The 18664-nt window shown below is 52.7% G+C and overlaps 1 protein-coding gene across 1 annotated transcript in view; it reads left to right on the plus strand.

The window, feature by feature from the left end:
* LTBP2 (latent transforming growth factor beta binding protein 2) overlaps positions 1-18664 on the plus strand; it is a 94489-nt gene that overhangs the window by 13181 nt on the left and 62644 nt on the right. Inside the window, 1 exon segment of the mRNA XM_054715918.1 lies at positions 6824-7073. Coding sequence (XP_054571893.1) covers positions 6824-7073 — 250 coding nt within the window.

Below are 18664 nucleotides of genomic sequence, written 5' to 3' on the forward strand. Positions count from 1 at the left end.
GCTCTCTCGCTGCACTGCTCCCGGAATGATCTAATGCATTCCCGTGGATGTAAACATCGTCTCCGGGCTGACGACGCCCAGATTTATATATATCTCCAGCCAGACCTCTCCTCCGACCTCCAGACTCCTTCGTCCCGCTGCCTACTCCACATCTGCTCTTGATGCCTCCCAGACATCCCCACCCCAACTTGTCCAAAACGAACTTGTGGCTTCCCTCCATTTAAGCCAGCTCCCCTGGCAGGTCTGACCCACCCTGGTGAAAGGCATCGCCCTCTACCTGAATGCTCAAGCCAGACACCTGGGGGCCCTCTGAGACCCTGTCCTCTCCTTCAAGCTTTATAGCCAATCTGTGGTGAGCCCTGTTTGTTTTACTTCCTGAATCTCCGGGGAACCTGCCTGCTTCTCTCTGCCTCCCCTGCTGCCTCTCTAGTCCAGGGCCCTCTAGTCCAGCACCCTCTTCTGGGTGATGGCAGCCTCCGGTGGACTGCTTTCCTCCTGCCCACCTTACCCTCCGGCTCTTTCTCCGTAAAACATCCCTCTCTGAACCTTCCTGCTGTGGTGTAGCTAGCCTGGTCTCTCAGCACTCAAACCACCCCCCTCCCCCATTCCCACTCGCCGAATCCAGCCTGGGCTCCTGGATGGAATGTGCTACCTCCGGGCTGTTGCACATGCCGCTCTCTTGGTTTGCTTTTCCTCCGCTCTTTATGAGGCTGCCTCCTTGCCGTCTTCCCAGTCTCCATCTCAATCTCCCCTCCTCACCACTCAGTCTAGAGCTTCCCCCTTCGCCCACCAGCCCCATTATTCTGGATCTCACCTCCCGCCCCAGCACTGTTTCCACCAGATTTCTGTTCTTCTGCTTGTTTACTCGCTTGTCTTGTGACAGCCTCTCTAAGTTGAAAGGTCCCTAAAGAAGAGGACAGTGTCTGTCTTGCTTACCATCTTAGGCAAATAGTAAATATCGGATGCGCAACCATTTCCTAGATGAGGATGCTGAGGCTCACAGGAGTGAAGAAACGCGCCCAAGGTCACACGGTTGGAATTCAAATGCAAGCAAGGCCACTGTCTCCTACACACTCTGCCCTGGCCTGGGCTGTGCTGCCAGTGGGGATGGTGCTCTACCCTCCGACCTTCCTGGGCCCTGAGCACGGAGCTGGTGCTGCTGTAGAAGGGCCTGGATGGCTCCCTGTCTGCACACAACTCTCTTTCGTGCCCTGGAGCTGCTCCGCTGGAAAAGACTGGCCCCCAGGCTCGTCCCTGATGGGGGCTGTCCCAGCACCCCACCCTACCCTTCTCTCATCTACAGGGACCGCTCTGGAACTATGGTCTCCTTCCAGACAAGGCCCTTGGGGCTGTGACAGGGTGGACAGTCACTCTTCTGCTTTGGAGCAGGAGCTGGAGGCGAACCCATGCCTCAGCCCGGGGCCACAGCCCTGCCCGTCGTCCCCCTCCTCATGCCTGCTAGAGCCCGTGGGAATTGGGGCTGCTCCCTGGCCCTGGCCTCCAACTGGCCCAGCATCGAGGCATTTGTTAATGCAATTAGCAGGGCGGTCCATGCAGAGGGGCTGGGGGCCAAGGTCTGACTCACACCTCCCTTTCCTCCCCTCTCTCTGCCAAACGGTAGAGGCCCGCTCAGCCTGCCAGACAGCGTCTGCAGAGAGCGCGCGAGGGGCCAAGAACGGCATCTTTCTCTCATTAGAGGCTTTTATGTGAACACAACTGCTATTTTGGAGCCGGGCGCTTGGCTGGCCCCTGAGCCCCAGTGCTGTTCCAGCCATCCTGTGCTGCGGCCCCAGCACAGCTGTGGTGGGAGCGGGGTGCGTCCTTCAGGGCCTGACTTCTCCCACTGCCTGGGGGCTTGGGCCTGAGGTCAGGGCCTGAGGACACAGACCCTGGGCAGAGCTTGGGAGTGTAGAGGACGCGTCCCCAGGTGGATTCTAAGGTGTGGGAGCCAGACAAGGATGGCCTTGGGGACCTCTGACATCTGGTCTCCTTTCTGTGAGGGAGGAATAGGGTAGCTCTGTGGGTAGGTCCTAAGTGGCTCACTGACACACATTTTAGAGGAGATGGAGGTTTAATGGGGGAGCAGCTGAGCTTCAGGTGTGGGTGGGGGGGTGGTCTGGGCCCAGAGTCTGATCTGGAGTGGAGGTTCATTTTCCAGACAAGAGGGGGTGGCATTGGAGGCCTTGGAGGAGGCCACAGGCCTGAGGGGACCACTCTGAAGTCAGTGCCTCCCCTAAGGGGTTATAGATGGAGGGAGGAGGTGTCCCTGGGCCCAGGAGAGAGATCTGATGACAAAAGCCTTCCCTGGTAGGTGGTAGCGGGTGTAGAGAGGGGACTGGCTGAATTTAACAGCTGGAAAACAGCCCTGCCTTCTGGACCACAGGGCTTGGTCTAGCTCTCTAACCAGAGCCTGCGCTGACATTGCCTTTCTCTGGGAAAAGGGTCATGGCAGAGAAGTTCAGAAGCCCCCTTGCTGCTCCCATTGGGGTTATGGTGGATTTTTAAAGCTTTGCAGTGCTGTCCAATAGAACTTTCTGCGATGATGGGCATGTGCTATCCTCTGTTCAACACGGTGGCCCTGAGCCACATGTGGCCATTGAGCCCTGGAAATGTGGCTAGTGCAACTGAGCTGAATTTTGAATGTTATTTAATTTTAACCAATTTCATCTTAAAGAGCCACATGCAGCTCGTGGCTGCAGCGTTACGCAATATTGGACAGCACAGGTTTCAAGAGTACGAAGTACTTTCCCATCCATGATCTCTATTGAGTTTCACACAACTCTTGGAGGCAGGAATTATCAGACCTACTTTATGGATGAGACAACTGAGGCACCAGTTGGAGAATCTCAGTGAGATGAGACGTGCCCAAGGTCACGCAGCTGGGATGTGGCTGAGCTGGAGTCAAACTAGATCCCACTGACTCCCACCCCTGTGTTCTTACTGTTACCAAGTGGTTGATCGCAGAGGTTCTCAGCGAATGGTAGGAGCAGCCCACATGGTGGGAGCGCTTTCCAGAACCTTCCCCAGGCCTGCCCATTCCAAATTTGGTCTCCTCCCAAAGGTGGGGGTTTTGTGTGGAAAATCTGAGCAAACCTCTGCTTGGTTGTTTTGGAGCAGAGTGAAGGTAGAAGGGGCACAGCCAGAAGGCGGGGGGCTGGAGGAGCAATGCCTTCTCTTTCTTACTTTCAAAGCAATTTTGAGAGTTTTCTTTTTGTTCCCCTTTCTTTTGGCATGGTGCTAACTCCATAGAGCTGAACTCCCAAAGCTGAAACTTTCCACATGCCCAATCCCCAGTGAGGAAGAGAGTGCCAGGAGAGTATGGAGGAGTCCAAATTATGAATGGCCAAGGCCTGGCATGGGCGAGTGGGCACAGGGAGGCTGGTAACAGCATCCATCACCTTTCGGTTGTCTGAGGATGCGGGCTTTCAACAGGGAGGGGCCAGGGTGTGTCCTCGATGGCTAAACATGGACATCGTGGCATCATGCTTGATAACCATTCACCAATAATCAATCAAGCATGGACATCGTGGCTTCCTGCTTCCTAACATTGCACCAATACTCAATCAATGAAGACTCACTCAAGCCACATCCCCCATCCTGGGGCCATTTCTCAAGTGTAAGGCACAATCTCTGCTCTTGAGGAAAAATGGAAGTGATGAGGCTCTAAAAGTAAAACATAAAGACTTCTGGGCCCACTGTGTTTGGGAGTTTTTTCCTCTTAAAGTCCCCACAGCGCCGCCGCATGGAACTGTCTCTCCCGGGCCTCGGCGTTCCCTTACGTGCTTTTAGCAGCCGCTGCCATAGGCCATTCTGAGTTGGCTGATTTCCTTTCAGATCCTTCAGTTTTGAAATAGGTGCTCACTTGACAGAGGAATGTTTTGCTTCAGTCTCCTTTAAACAAAAGGATACGTGACCATGATTGCCCCCTCCTTCCCAAAGTGTCCCTAACTTTTGGATTTCAAGCACCAGTCAAATATCCAAAAACATCTTCTGCACCAAAGTACAGTAGCCAGCTTTCCACTTGGAGGGTGTTAGAAAAACAAGCTACCACTTGCCATCCATCTTTAATTAAAAAAGAACATTTTAACAAATCCAGAAGAAGAAGAAGAAGAAGAAGAAGAAGAAGAAGAAGAAGAAGAAGAAGAAGAAGAAGAAGAAATGATATAATTTCAAATTAAAGACATTTTTAAGTGGGGGGAAAGGCATTACAAAGAGCTCAGGAAACTGTTTTTATTTCCCTTATTTTATGGTGGACCAGTAAAAACTGTCGTCAGAATGTACCCTTTCATAGGCACTTGGGGCCACCATTTGGGGCCATTTTGAGGTGATTTGCGGGGAATGGAGAGAGAGGAGAGGAGTTTATGCTCCAATCTCATAATGCAGAGGCTCAGCTCAGACCCAAACTAAAGTGTTTACTTTAGTGCGGAAGTCAGTTCTTGCTGAGACTTATGAAAACAACTCAAGAGCAGATGCAAATGAAGTCCGGGAGGGCTGGCTCAGCACCTCTGCAAACCTGAAACTTGCTGGAAAATCTTTCTTAGAAGATCTGATCCAGAAAGGTTATCTTCCCACGGAGGTTTTTCCGCCAACAAACCGGCTGGTTTGGAACCCTTTTAGGATTTTTATTTACCACAATGTTATATACATATTAAATGCCATGTTTATAGTCCCTCCTCCCCAACTACCCATTTTCCATGAGCTGTTCGTTGTACCAAGCGAAGCGTGCCAACCCTGCTCTGCCTGAGGACCTAACTCCCTGCATGGCAAGGGGCTTCTGTCGTTATGAGAACCCACCACGCAGGGCAGAGCTTCCTCCACGCAGGACCAGTCTCGTTGTCTTTGCATCCCCAGCACCCACTATGACCGAGAGGGTGCTTGCTAACTGTCTGCAGAATGTATTGGCAAGTAAGGCAGAACCAGAAGTAAGCGAGTCACCGTGAGTCAGGAATTTGGAGCCTTGGGTTTTAGAGAACGGAAGATGTTAAAGTCAAGAGTGGGCTGTCCTCAGAGCCCAGGAAGGGAAGGGAGGAAGCTAGATTGGTTCCGAAAGGCCATCTTAAAGGCAGGGACCACCCACTCAAAGGAGGAAGCAACACCTAGACTGGGGACTGCTGCATGACCTCCTCTCGCCCACACCAGGCTTTGAGTCTTGGTCAGCAGAGAGGGGTGGCTTTGAGGGACTAGGCGTGATACAGCGTTTGTGGTCCACATAAAACCACTCAGGCCTTCCCTTTCTACCCCCTCCCTAAACCGGGCAGAGACCTGGCCTGGACATACCTCCTTCCGCAGTGTTCCTTGGCCCTGGCTTGGCTGTGGGGCTGGTCTCCAGGGAGGGGGGTGTAGTGACAGGGACCTGGCAGAGAGTTAGGTGGGGGCTGCAAAGTCTGCCTCTGCTTCCCTCACTGAATACCCTCCCACTTGGTCGCCAGACCCCAGCCTCCCTGGGCCGCGAACAACCCCTAGAACATTCCATGTTCCTTGCAGCCTCCAGAGCTTTGCGCTTGCCTATCCCTCTGCCTGAAAGAGTCTGTCCATATTTTTGCCCGTCCACCTCTTTTGCACCAGTCACATCTCACTCTTCAGAGCAGCTTCCTCTGACCACTCCATCTAAAGCGCCTGATTGGACGCAGACCACTACATCACCCGGGATACCGCCTGAAACAACATTATGCTACTGTTTTCTTGTTTCTTCTTGGTTGTCCTCACTCGACTGCAAGCTCCATGTGGGCAAAGACGTTGTCTGTAGTGCCTAGCACACAGTAGGGGCTCAGCAAATATTTGTTGAATGAATGAGTGACAGACGGAGGAGACACTGGGTTTAGAGGATCCAGCATGAGCCTGACTGTGCTCTCCTGGGTTCCCACCTGTTCCCAGGGGAGGTCCTGGGAGAGATGAGCAGGGCCCAGCACTCCAGTGTGTGCTTGTATATGACTCTCCCTTGGTTACTGGTTACTGGAGGTGACTCTGATGTTGCAAGGTGATGAAGGGCAGTGAAGAGAAGTCATGGCCCCTGTGGCCAGTGGCTGCTGCACAGTGTTGGCTTGGTGGAAGGGGTCCAGGTCAGCCCCACTTTATCCCCAGGCTAGACCCAGGGCCTAGGAGATAGACTCCTTCCAGCTCCCAGTCAGGAGTACTGCCACTTGCTAAGCAGGGTGGGAGCTTCAGAGCAGATGATTTCAAAAGAGGAAGAAGAGGAGGGACTGTCACGCTGAAGACTCTCAGTATCCCCCAGCCTCCTTAGCCCATCCTCATGTGATTCATGAGAAACTGAGATTCAGTGAGGTCCAGATCACATGACTCATGGGAGACCAACAACTCAAACCCGCAGCTTTCAGGCCAGTGTTGAGCCCTTTCCCATGAAACAGACTCATCATTCATTCATTCATTCATTCATTCATTCATTCATTCAGTATTAATTGAGAGTCTACTCTGTGACAGTCTCTATTCCGAGTTCTTGAACTACCAGAGGGAACAAAACAAAACATCTGAACTCTGCCTTCATGGTAAAGAGACAGACAACAGAAAGTGGGCTCTTGAGAGCAGAGCACAATGTCAGGAGATTCTGCTGGGGGTGGCGGTGTGAGCGCCTCCACACCTCTGGTCATTCCCTCTTTGGTTGTCCAAAGATGACAGGCAAACCTCCCTGGAGGCCTGTGGGTGGCGGGGGAGGGAGCCTTGGGAGGCCAGGGAGCCTTGGGAGGCCAGCAGACGGCTTCCTGTCTGAGTGGAGGAGGCCAAGCAGCACAACAAGGCAAGGGGCCCTTCTGACAAGTGGGTGTCAGGCCCCCTGCCCCTGCCCTCACCCCTCTCCCTGTCTCCCTAGCTGTGTGCCAGCCGCCGTGCCAGAACAGGGGCTCCTGCAGCCGGCCCCAGCTCTGTGTGTGTCGCTCTGGCTTCCGCGGAGCCCGGTGCGAGGAGGTCATCCCTGAGGAGGAATTTGACCCCCAGAACTCGAGGCCAGCTCCCCGACGCTCAGCCGAGGGTTCACACAACTTGCGCAGGAGCAGCGCAGCCAGAGAAAGCACAGCAGCGGCCAGAGCACGGCCACTGACACCACAGCTGCCACCAGCCAGGTAAGTCCCCTCCTCTGGGGCTTCTTCCTTAGGACCATTTGGTGACAATCTCAGAGCTGCCCTTCCTTCCCCTCTCCCTGCCCGCACCAGTGGTGTGGAGAGCAGGAGAGCAGGGGTTGGGTTTGGGGCTGGCATAGGCTTTGCCAGGTTGAGGTGGACATGGGAGGTGGGAGGTAGAAGAAAGCTGAGGAGAGCATGTCCCTGGGACCAGGCTCTCTTGTTTCCAGTCCTGGCATTGCCACTTCCTAGGTGGGTGACCTCGGGCAAGTTACCTCTCTGATTCCTCCTCAGTGGGGTGGAGACAATGATGATAACCGTAATCATGGAGTTGCTGTAAGATTAGATTAGTCAACACAAGGAAAGGGCTTAGCACAAGGCCTGGCACATAGTAAACTCTTTATAAATGTCTCGCCTTCTCCTCCCCCTTCTCTACCTGTGGTCTGGGTGATGCAGGAAGGACTCGCCACCCAACGCTAACCTTTCTCCTTGGAGGGGCCAAGCAGGAGCGTGTGGGGGAAGGGAGTAAAAGAAAAAGTGGGCAAAGGGAGTGTTCACGGGCAGGGTTCCCTGGCCTGCTTGCCAGCTAAACTGGCTAGACTTCTTCTAGCGCAGGACAGGAAATCTGAACTTTGTAAACTGGTCCATTTCTAGAGAGCTGTGTTTTCCTTTTGGTTTCTCAGGTTAATTTTTCCATTCGTTTTCTACTTACTTAAGGTCTTTGTGAAATGTTGCAACCTTGTCTTGCTGAACTAAGGGGAAAAAGGGGGTTTGCCCTTTGGAGGCCAGGAGAACCGGGGAGAGAAGGCTGATGGGGAGGTTGGGTCCCCAGTGGAAAGCTCGGGAGAGAAAGGAAAGGAGCTTGAGATTGTCTAGCAACTCTGAAGAGGGGCCGGGCTGACCAGGGTCTTGGTAAGGTGGGGTTCCAAGGCCTGACCATCCAAGCACGTGGTTTCCAAAGGCAGCCAGGAGCAGAAAGGGCTGAAGGATGAACTCAGGTCCAAGCCTAGGGAGCTCCAAGGTCAAAACCAGAAGAGCCAAACCCTTAGGCCCAGGCCCAGGGATGCTGGGCAGAGAGAGGGGCAGAGTTAGGTGGACAACACAGGGGCAGGTGGGCAGGGCCTGAGCCTTGTTCTGATTAGTCCCAGCTGAGGGTCCCAGGTGGCGGGAAGGCACTTGAGGGAGCCCTAGTGGTACCAGCTCCAGGGCCAACCAGGGGCAGGGTGGGAGCAGAGTCCTTCCAGGTGAGCTTCCCCCAGCAAGCTTTCTTTTGGCTTGTGTGGGGGAAGCTCAGCTGAAAGGACTCTGCTGCACTGATCTTCTCTGTGTGTGTGAGTGTGTGTGTGTGTGTGCGTGTGTGTGTGTGTGTGGTGCGTGCATGCAAGTGTTGGAGGGTGGTTGTTAAGCAGGTCATTCTCCACTCACCCCCTTGAGTCAGAGCTGTGACATCCCCTGCCCCATCTTGCCAGCCCACCCTGCTCCTTGCATTCTTCAAGGCCCATTCCTGCTTTCTCCAAACCTCCCCTTCCCCAGTCACTTCTACCCAGCTGCCTGCCTTCCTGCAGCACACACTTGGCATGCATCTCTGTGGGTCTGTGCCCTGTGTCTGCAATCAGACTGTGTGGCCCGCGCCCTGGAAGGCAGGGACTCCGTCTCACACCCTGGATTTCCCCACAGCTCCTCCCATGGTCCTAGCTTATAGAAAGCACTCAGTCTGCATTTGTACTCTATCACTCGGTCCAAACTGAAGACTTGGCATTGAACCCTCACCCCGTGCCTGGAACTGAGGGCCTGGCTCAGAGTGCAGGAGGAGGGGAGGCCCCTGCCTCCCTGTGTAGCATTTTCACTCTGCCTTGGGGTGGTCTGTTTATTTGCTCACTGGACCAGGAGCTCCTGAGAGCAAGACACTGTGTCCCGCTCATTTATGAATGTGGCCCTGGTGCCTAACATGGCAGGTGCTTAACCAATAGAAGTTGAATGAATAAATGAATGAGGCTTGATGCTGGGGAGAGGAGGAAGCTGGGAAGAAAGGAGGATGAGCTAGGGAGCCCCTGATCTCCCAGCAAAGGTTTCACATGTGAAAGCGGTGCTGGGGAGGGGTGGGACGCGGCGAAGGCCCAGGGTGAGGTCCGTGGCCCACAGCAGGGCCACCCTCTTTGAGCTTCACAGGCTCCCTGGCCAGGGGCTACTGTGATGTATTTAATGAGCTGCAGCCTCCAGGCCAGCAGTCTCTCTGCTCTGGGACCTCAGTGCCATGAAATCTGGGAAAGTCCGAGTGGCCCGCTGTCGGCCCAGCTGTGTTTTGCTTTGGGAGGCCAAATCCTGCTTGCCTTGTGGTGTCAGACATTTCCTGTGAGCATAGCCAGGTTTCCCAAGCAGCCGCTTGCCTCTCTCCTGGTGGCAACTTGGACAGGCCCTCGGTGTCCAGCTAGAGGAGTGACATGACTCAGGGGCATTCTAGGAGCAAGAGAGGGGTACAAATGTCCAAGATGGGGGAGACACTGCAGGGGTTGTGACAGCCAGAGGCCCTCTTTAAGAGGGAATTAGATGGAGGCCAAAAGACTTGTGTCCCAGAAAGAAGATGAGAAGGAGGGGCCAGGAGAGTCTGAGGCAGAAGGCAGCACGCCCTACGAGAGCCAGACATGGCTAGATGTTGTCCAGCTGTGGCCTGGGCTGACTGCTCCTGAGCTCTGGGTCCAGGCTTGTTCCCCAAGTCTAGGCAGAGGGCCTCCCCACCTGGGGAGCAAGAGCCAGGCAGTTGAGGAAGGGCCTTAAGAGATTGGGGAAGGGCGTGGTTACAACAACCTGAAACCTGCAGACCTGGGAAAACAGTGCTTCTCGGTGCTTCTGAGCTCTGCAAAGGGAAGTGAATCGCCTGGGAACTTGTTAACATGCAGCTTCTGATTCAGCAGGTCTGGGTGAGTGTCAGGTCTCAGGTGATGCTGCTGCTGCTGGTCCGTACACCTCACCTGGAGTAGTGAGGGTCCTAGCCTGGGCTTTTGGACAATCCTGGGTTCCAGTCCTGGGATTTACTTACTACCCATCAGCTGTGTGATATTAGGCAAGCATCCTGACCACTCTGAGTCATTAGTCTCTACCTGATAGGATTGCAGAGAGGATTATATGACGTCATATGGTGTCTGATTTGAGTTCGTGATCAATACTCGTTAACCATCAGCTGGCTGGTTCTCTTTGCCTTGGGGACTTGAGTGGATAGAAGACTGTGGCAAAGAGCAGATAGAAAGCCAGGGTGCATACATATGGCCGTGCATGTGTGTGCGTGTGTATGCACATGTGTATGTGGGTGCAGACCTACTAGCAGATGCAGCAGTAGCACCAGTGGTGGCTTTGTGTCAGCTTGGTTGTTCCATAAGGACCAGTCTCATCGGCTTGATGGCAGATGGGGTCAAGTTGAGGTTTAACGACATTTCTCAGAAGGGGAAGGACTTCCACTGGGTTTGCTCCTTAGCCTGACCTAAGTCAACCAGGACTTACAGGTTGAGCCCTGGGGACATCTCAGCCTGTTTAGTCAGTACTTGGGCAACACGGGCCTGGAAGACAGTGCTGAGCAAAGCAAACGGGATGGCGGGGAGGTGTCTGGAACATTGTGGACCCCGTGGTGGTGGCTCTCAGTGGGCTGCTTCTCCAGAAGCCAGCTCTTCTCTTCATATCCCCTGGATTAATTTTCTGTGGCTGAGACAACAATTTGCCACAGTTCTATAGTTCAAACATCTGATACTGGTCTGATCAGGCTAAAGTTAAGGTGTCACAGAGGCTGTAGGGGAGAATCTGATTCCTGTTCATTCAGGTTGTTAGCAGGATTCAGTTCCTTGCAGTTGTAGGACTGAGATCCCTGTTCCTTTGTGGTAGCCTCTACAAGCTGCCCACATTCCTTGACTTGTGGCCACCTTCCTATCTTCAAAGCTAAGCAATGGCAGACTAACTCTTTATATTTTGAATCCCCTCTGCTTCCTCTTTGGCTGAGTCTCTCTCACGGACTCTTGTTTTCTCTACTTTAAGGGCCTATGTGATTACATTGGGCCCACGTGAATAACCCAATTTAATCTGCCTATTTTAAGGTCAGTTGATTAGAAACCCAAATTCCATCTGCAATCTTAATTTCCTTTTGCCATTTCGTGCAACATGTTCAAAGGTATAACACCAGAGGACAAAGATCACGGGGGCCAGGCACACCCACCCACTGCAGCGCATTCCAGCTCGGACCCTCTGTCTGAAGTGTGACAGCTCCATTGTCAAGGGCTTGCCACGAGGGTGGCCCTACATGATCTGACGTCAGTTCTCACCACTTGCTCTCCTCACTCACTCTGTTTCTGCCACACCAGCCAACTGGCTTTTCCCCAGATGTGCCAGACATGCTTTCACCTCAGGGCCTTTGCACTTGCTGCGTCCCCCTGGAACGCTGTTAGTGTCCTAGGTCTGTCATAACAAATTACCACAGACTGAGTGGCTTACAACACCAGGAACATATTCTCTCACAGTTCAGGAGGCCAGAAGTCCGAAATCAAGGTGTTGGTGGAAGCTCAGAGGGAGAATCGGTTCCATGCCTCCCTCCTAGCATCCGTTGGCTCCCGGCGATCCTTGGTGTCCCTTAGCTTATAGCTGCATCACCCTAATCTCTGCTTCTGTTGTCACAGGGTCCTGTGTGTGTGTGTGATGTTCTTATAAGGGCACCAGTCATTGGATTTAGGATCTACCTTAATGCAGTATAACCACCTCTAAACCTAACTAATTACATCTGCTAATTCCAAATAAGGTCACATTAACAGGTTGGGAGCTAGGACTTCAACATATCTTTTTGGCAGACACAATTCAACCCACGCCAAGCACTTCCCCCAACACACATGGCTTGCTTCCTCCCCTCTGGTCTTTCCTTCTCAGTGACACCTGGAGGCTCTACCAGGGGGACCCAGGCACCCCATCCCGACAGAATGGCAAGGGATATTCCTAGGAGATTGATGACCCAGAATCAGAAACTAGGTTCCTGGGGAGAGGGCAGCTGGGCACAGAAGGGACAAAGAGTTAATGACCTCAGCTGGTGGCCTCCAGTTTGGCTATTCAATGTCCCCCATGGGAAACGTGCTTATTCCCCCTTTACCGCTTCCAAGGTCGCAACAAGGACATGAGATGCCTTTCACCAGGGCAGACCTTGGCTGTCTCTGACAGTCTGGCCTCAAGTCCTCCCTGGCAAGGCTACGATGGGTTAAGCAGCCGCATCTTCGGTGCTGTGTCACACATTCCTGGGGCCACTGCGTGGTGCCTCCCTGCAGCGTTGACTCAACCCTGTAATCCGGACTGAGTCAAGCTTTTGGACTTGGGAATCTGGAGTTGATTGCTTTCCTTCCTTTTCTTGTCTTTTTTTTTTTTTTTTTTTTTGAGATCTTTTTTCTGATTGTTTTTATTTTATTTTATTTTTTCTGATTGTTTTTATAACTCTGAGCCCCAAGCTTGCCCCCTGGAGTTTTTCTGGAATTTCCCAAGCCTTAGGACCTTGACTACACTTTGAAAAGACTTAGAATTAGGGGACCCAATCTTGCCTCCGGCTGGGCTACTAACTAGCACAGTGACCGTGGGGACTTCATTCCTAAACCAGTGGTCGGCAAACTCATTAGTCAACAGAGCCAAATATCAACAGTACGATGATTGAAATTTCTTTTGAGAGCCAATTTTTTAAAAACCTAAACTATATAGGTAGGTACATTGTTATTAACTTAATTAGGGTACTCTTAAGCTGGCCTTTGCTAAAAACTCAAGGGGCCAAAGAGCCGCATGTGGCTCTTGAGCCGCCGTTTGCCGACCACTGCCCTAAAACTTAATGTCTCTGCCTGTAAAATGCGAAGGATAATTCTTTGCTCACTGGGAGGTCGTGAGGATGCACTAACACGGTGTGGGTGAAAAGTCTGTGAATTATTGTAATTCTTCAGCAGGCCTGACAGTGGGCTGAGGCATCTGCCTAGACCTCCTATACACGAGTGGTTACTCTCAGGAGAAACTTCTCACCGAGGCCCTGCCTGGCCCTCTTTTAAGGTTTTAACCTCAGGGCTAACCGTAGCCGCTGTAGACACCAGGAGCTGTGCCTCAGCCATAGTCTCTGGGATGGTCCCCCGCAGCTGTGCAGGGCCCAGCCCGTGTGGCTGTACATGGTGACCCTTGACCTGGCCCCTTCCCGGAGGGAGCTGTCCCCCATTTTCCTGTTATTTAACCTCCGACTTGAGAGTCCCCGTTTGGCTCTCTTTTTATTTTCCACTTTCTAACATGACATGATGTACTAATTATGTTTTTTGTCTGTTTTTCCCCAACTACAGTATGAGCTCCTCGGGGGCAGGGATCTTTGTTTTGTTCAGCTACATCCCAGGCTCCCAGAGCAGCGCCTGACGTACAGTAAGAACTTAATAAGTAGCTACTGAATGAACGAACATCCTGTCTCAGTGCATCCCCAGCTGCTGCCCGGAGCAGAGACGGCGGTCTCGGGTCCATTCCCTCCTGAGCTTGCACTCGGCCCACCCCCTAGCATGCCATTGATCAGGAAGGGGCTCTCCCAATGCCCCCAACCGGTGGGTGCCCGCCCACCCTGTGCCTGTTGGCCTCGGGGGTCATACTTTTCTCCTAAGAGTGACTGCAGGGCAGCCAGAGCAGGGCTTGGCAGACCCTTCGGAGTGCCGGGAGTCTGGGGCGGGGCTGTGGCATCTCTGGGCCTTAGAAGAGTCCCATGAGCCCCTTCTCCGGGGCTGTGGGTTTGGCAGAGGGGGGCTCAGAAGGGAGTAGTCAGAGGGAGATGCTCATGCCGGGCCTCCAGCCAGAACAAACGGACAGGGCGCTGCCGCCCCAGGTCTGAGGTCACGGAAGCCCTGCTGCTGCTTTGGAAAGAGCAGAGGGACCTGTGCCTCAGTGAGAACTTCCTTCACTGCCCACGGGATGGGCAGGCACCCTGGGTTTGCAGAGAGCTCTGGGAGTGGAGACGGGCCACGTGAGGGTTTATGCAGGGTCCCTTGGCGCTCAATCCCTGCCCACTGTGCTCATCTCTGGGAGGAACTGGGTGCGTCCGAAGCACCCCATTCCCGCGGGGAGAGGGGAAGGCAGGCTGTTCTGTGCTGGACCTTTTAGTCACTGGACACGATAGCAGGAGGCAACTACCACTTCATAGTCTCTGTGACATACTGTGCGCTGCGCAGCCTGTGCACCTGTATGTGGGGACCCTGGGCCCGGCTTCTTCCCAAAGGGAAGGTCCCCCACAAAGCACGTTGTTCCCAGGCCGTCCTCTCTGGCTGGGTTTAGCTGCAGAGGCCCCTTCTAGGTTTCTCTAAAAGGAAGGTGGCCTCTGGGACTGTTTAGAGTGTTAATGTGCGCCTCTCCAACCCCCCCCCCCCCACACACACACACACACACACACAAATACCTGAGACCCATGGCGCTCAGGGCCCGGGCAGGGCACAGCTGGCTGTAAGGTACCTGTGTGAATAGCAAGAAGACATGGGCTCCGGGCAGAGGCAGCTGGGCACGCAATCTGGCCCTTAGGTCACGAGGAAGGTGGGGCCCATGTGCCTCTCTGTGCAGCAGAGCCTGGGAGCCTCCTCCTTCTGCCATGCTCTGCCCAGGGCACTCACCTCCGGGCTGGAGAAGATGCCAGGCTCAGGCTTCTGGGTGCTCAGGGGAGAAGGGGGCCCGGGCCTTCTTGCTCCCCCCAACAAAGCAAGTGGGCAGATTCAAAGGAAGTAGTACCTGCTTCCTGCATACTTGCCTTCTTCCCTCTCTAAGCTGGAACATGGACATCTGGCCTAGATGGCCCGGGCCAGCCCCCAAATCTCTGATGGAGACTGCAGACCCCCTTTTTCAGGACTCTCCCAGAGCTGAGGATTATCAGGATGCTTCCCTCGGTGAGGTGCCAGAGGGGGGCTTCCTCCCAGCCCAGCCCTGGCCCCAGCCCTCTACAGTCTCTGACGTAGGAGCTGTTGGCCTCCTATCTGCCCACGGCTGCAGCCAAGTGATGGAGAAAGCTACAAGCCTCTTCCTCTCCTACTTCCCCTTCCTCCTCATCACCATCCACAGGGCTCGCTGCACTCTGCTCTGAGTTTCAGGCACTGTACTCGATGCTCTGCCCTCCTCTCTCCTCTCTTTTCCTCTCCTCCCCACACCAGAGTCACCAGCTCAGTGACATCCGGGAAATGGATGTTACACAAATGTCTTGTGGCCAATTATGTTGAGCCCAAGTACGGCATATACATGGAGTGGGGTGTGGGGCTCCACCTGCCGCTGGGATGGGGCCAGGCACCCAGGACCAGAGGGGCAGGGAGCCTCCCGGTGCTCACCACAGCCCTGACCTAGCCTCAGCCTAATGGGGCGCCTAGAACTGTGGCGACAGTGGTGAATGTTTGGGCCAGGACTGCGTGGGGCTGAGGTTATGGTTGAGGTGACATTCTCTTTCACAACAGGGTGGTGGTTAGGGTAACTTTGGTGTGGTGTTAGAATGAGGTTATAACCTGAGGGTTGTGGTTAGGGTTGGGTTAGGGTTATGTCACAGTAGAACGGAGGACTGTGGGTTTTTCCAGCATGGTAGGGTTGTTATTTTAACCTATCACTTATGAGCATTATTGAGTCAGCTGGCCTACTATGCGAAGCACTTTACAGGCTCCACCTAATTTAATGTTGGGAATAATACGGCATCGTGGTTAAGAGCATGGGTCATGAGTCAGACCTCAGTTTCATCTGATTCTGTCGCTGCTTAGCTGTTTGATACACCAGGGTGTCCCCCAAAATATGTATACACACTGTAGCAGCTCATAGCTCCATTTTGAAAATGAAGTGCATTTTAATAAACACTGCCTTTATAATCATTCCAAGTGCGTGTATACATTTTGGAAGGGCACCCTATATCTGAGTTTCTTCACCTCCCTGAGTCTCAGTATACATTGAGGATGCGAATACTGGAGAGAATAAAATAAAACACAGGGTTGCAGTCAGAGTAAAAGAAAATACCGTGGGTAAAGTGCTAAGCCACATAGCTAAGTGCTCAATACTTGATAGCTTATACCCTTTCTATCAGGAGTCCCAGCAGGAAAGAGATGACACCCTCAGTGGGGACAGTTTGATGAAGGGCCTATCTGCAAGGGCACAGACAGGATTAGGGGAAACAACAAAGGTTGGGGTACCCAGGGGTAGCTGTGTAGGGAAAGCCCTTGCTTAACCCTCCAGGTCTAAAGGGGACAGGGAGCAGGGGCTACTGACAGCCAGAGTGGCTCCAGCCATTGGGCCACGACAGGGCTGTGGCCTGTGGTAGAGGAACACAGCCTCCGCCCACCCGCAGTGGCCCCTCAGGAGAGAGCCGGGGGGGATCCATACCTCTGCTCCTTGCTGGGTCCCACGTGGGCCGGGGCAGGTAGGAGATCTCCAGCACATTGGCCAGGCCCCACAATGACCTGGTGAGGAGGAGACGCCTACTGCCCCACTCCACAATGAGGAACCTGAGACAGGGTGACTGCCGCCCGGCTCTGCTCAAGACTCTGGAACCCATGCGTGCAGTCCTTTTGCTAAGCAGCCCCTAGCACAGGTGAGCTGAGACAGGTGCAGACCTGCTAGCCTGGGGTGGGGGCTGCAGAGGACTGGGGCCGGCATGGCATCCAGGGTCTTTTTCAGGAAACTATGGAATGTTGGCCCGCGCCTGGAGCAGCATTCCCCACGGCCATGTGTGGGGAGCTTGCTGGGTCATTAAAACATTAATGTATGCAATTTCCAGCATCCAGCTTGAAAAAAATAGTAACAACAAACATTTCAAGCTTGTGGCTGTACTCATAGCATTCGACTGACCTAATCCTCTAGGATTTTTGTTTGAAAAGAAAGAGTTAGGGAGAGATGAAGCAAGGAGGGAATGGAAAGACAGTTAATACTCATTCTCAGATGCCTCAGGGAATGTCTGTCCCATCCGGTAGCTTTGTGCAGACCGTGGCTGCTCAGTAATGTCACCTCTGGGTTGGTGGTGGTGGTGATGGAGGTTGGAGGGTTGTGTGAGAGAGAGAGAGAGAGAGAGAGAGAGAAGAGAGAGAGAGAGAGAGGTGGGGTGTGGGTGAAAAGCTGTGCTGAGAGGTCATGGCTCAAAAATCACGATGGATTTTTTTCAGGTCCTGTGAATTTTCCTTTTAAGCTCAAGGTTTTCAAATATATATCAGGTTTCACCCTTGTTCACAACGTAGAGGAAGTCTCAGATGCATGTTTCCAGTAGTTTTTCCAGTTACGCTATGTTTCACTCTGCCACCACTTAACTAATTTGCCACCATCAGAAAAGGAACTGTACGTTTCCTGGGTGAAAATTACGTTACCAAAATAAAGTGGTACCAAAGTGGTACAGTCAGCCCTCTGTATCCGCGGGTTCCACATCCGCAGATTCAACCAACCACGAATAGAAAATACTCAGAAAAAAAATTTATGTTGTTGATGACAGGCCTAAGAGGCAGTACTGAACATGTACGGACTTTTTTTTTTTTCTTTGTCATCATTCCCTAAACAATACAGTATAACAACCATTTATATAGCATTTACATTGTAGTAGGTATAAGTAATCTAGAGATGATTTTAAAGTATATGGGAGAATATGTGTAGATTATGTGCAAATACGACACAATATTCTACAAGGGACCTGTGCATCCATGGATTTTGGTACGTGTGAGGAGGGGTCCTCTAACCAATCTCCCATGAATACGGAGGCAGCGTTGTGTTATGGTAACAGTAGGGGACTCTGAAATGTATACTTGTTTCCACTTGTCAAGCTGAGTCAACATGTCAGCATTCCTCCTTATTCTCCCCCAATCACCAGCTCACCTGTGTGCACGCATGCGCACGCACATACACACCCCACCCCTGGTGGGGGGCTACGGAGGAAGGTTTAAGTCTTGCAAGATAATTTCCCAGAAAAGGAAAATGGTTAAATGCAAAGTCATCTGATGACCATGGTTGCAAGATTGGCTGCTTAGGGCCCAGAGGGGTGTGTATGCACCCCTGTCTGCCTGTCTGCAGATGACATAGTGACTATTGCTAAATGATTTCCAATAACAAGATGTGAAAACACATAGTTCTTTTGTTAGCCACATTGCTGTGGTTTTGTGTCCGTGATTCACTGTGGAAGTGAGTAGCTGTGACAGGCATTTTGTGGTGGTTTTTTTTTTCTTCTTTTTTCTCCTAAAAAAATATTTGTGAAAGGTCTAAAATTCAAGGAAGTCCAGTGCTTAGAAAAGAAAAATCCCCATTCCTTGCAAAATGAAGACTGCAAATCAAAACCTCTGGAGCTACCACATCTCTCCTCCCAGCTGGTCACCTACGCTGCATTTTCCTCCCAGCCTCAGCCCTGACTGCTGACTAACATGTCCACCCACAGGTGCGCCCAACGGACGGTGGGGGTTGCATCAGAGGCCTCTCGAGGGAATCTGGTCCTCAGAGGAAGTGGGGGTGTCTTTCTGAGACCTCAGCCAAGCCACACTCTTGGGAAACAAATGGATTCCACATTTGGTTCTGTCTTTGAGGTTCTTGGGTCAAGGTCAGAGCCCCTACAGCAGGCAGTAGTGCGTGAGGGAGGAATTGTGAAATCATTT

Source organism: Eptesicus fuscus, chromosome 5 (genome assembly GCF_027574615.1).
Source record: "Eptesicus fuscus isolate TK198812 chromosome 5, DD_ASM_mEF_20220401, whole genome shotgun sequence".
Lineage (NCBI taxonomy): Eukaryota > Metazoa > Chordata > Mammalia > Chiroptera > Vespertilionidae > Eptesicus > Eptesicus fuscus.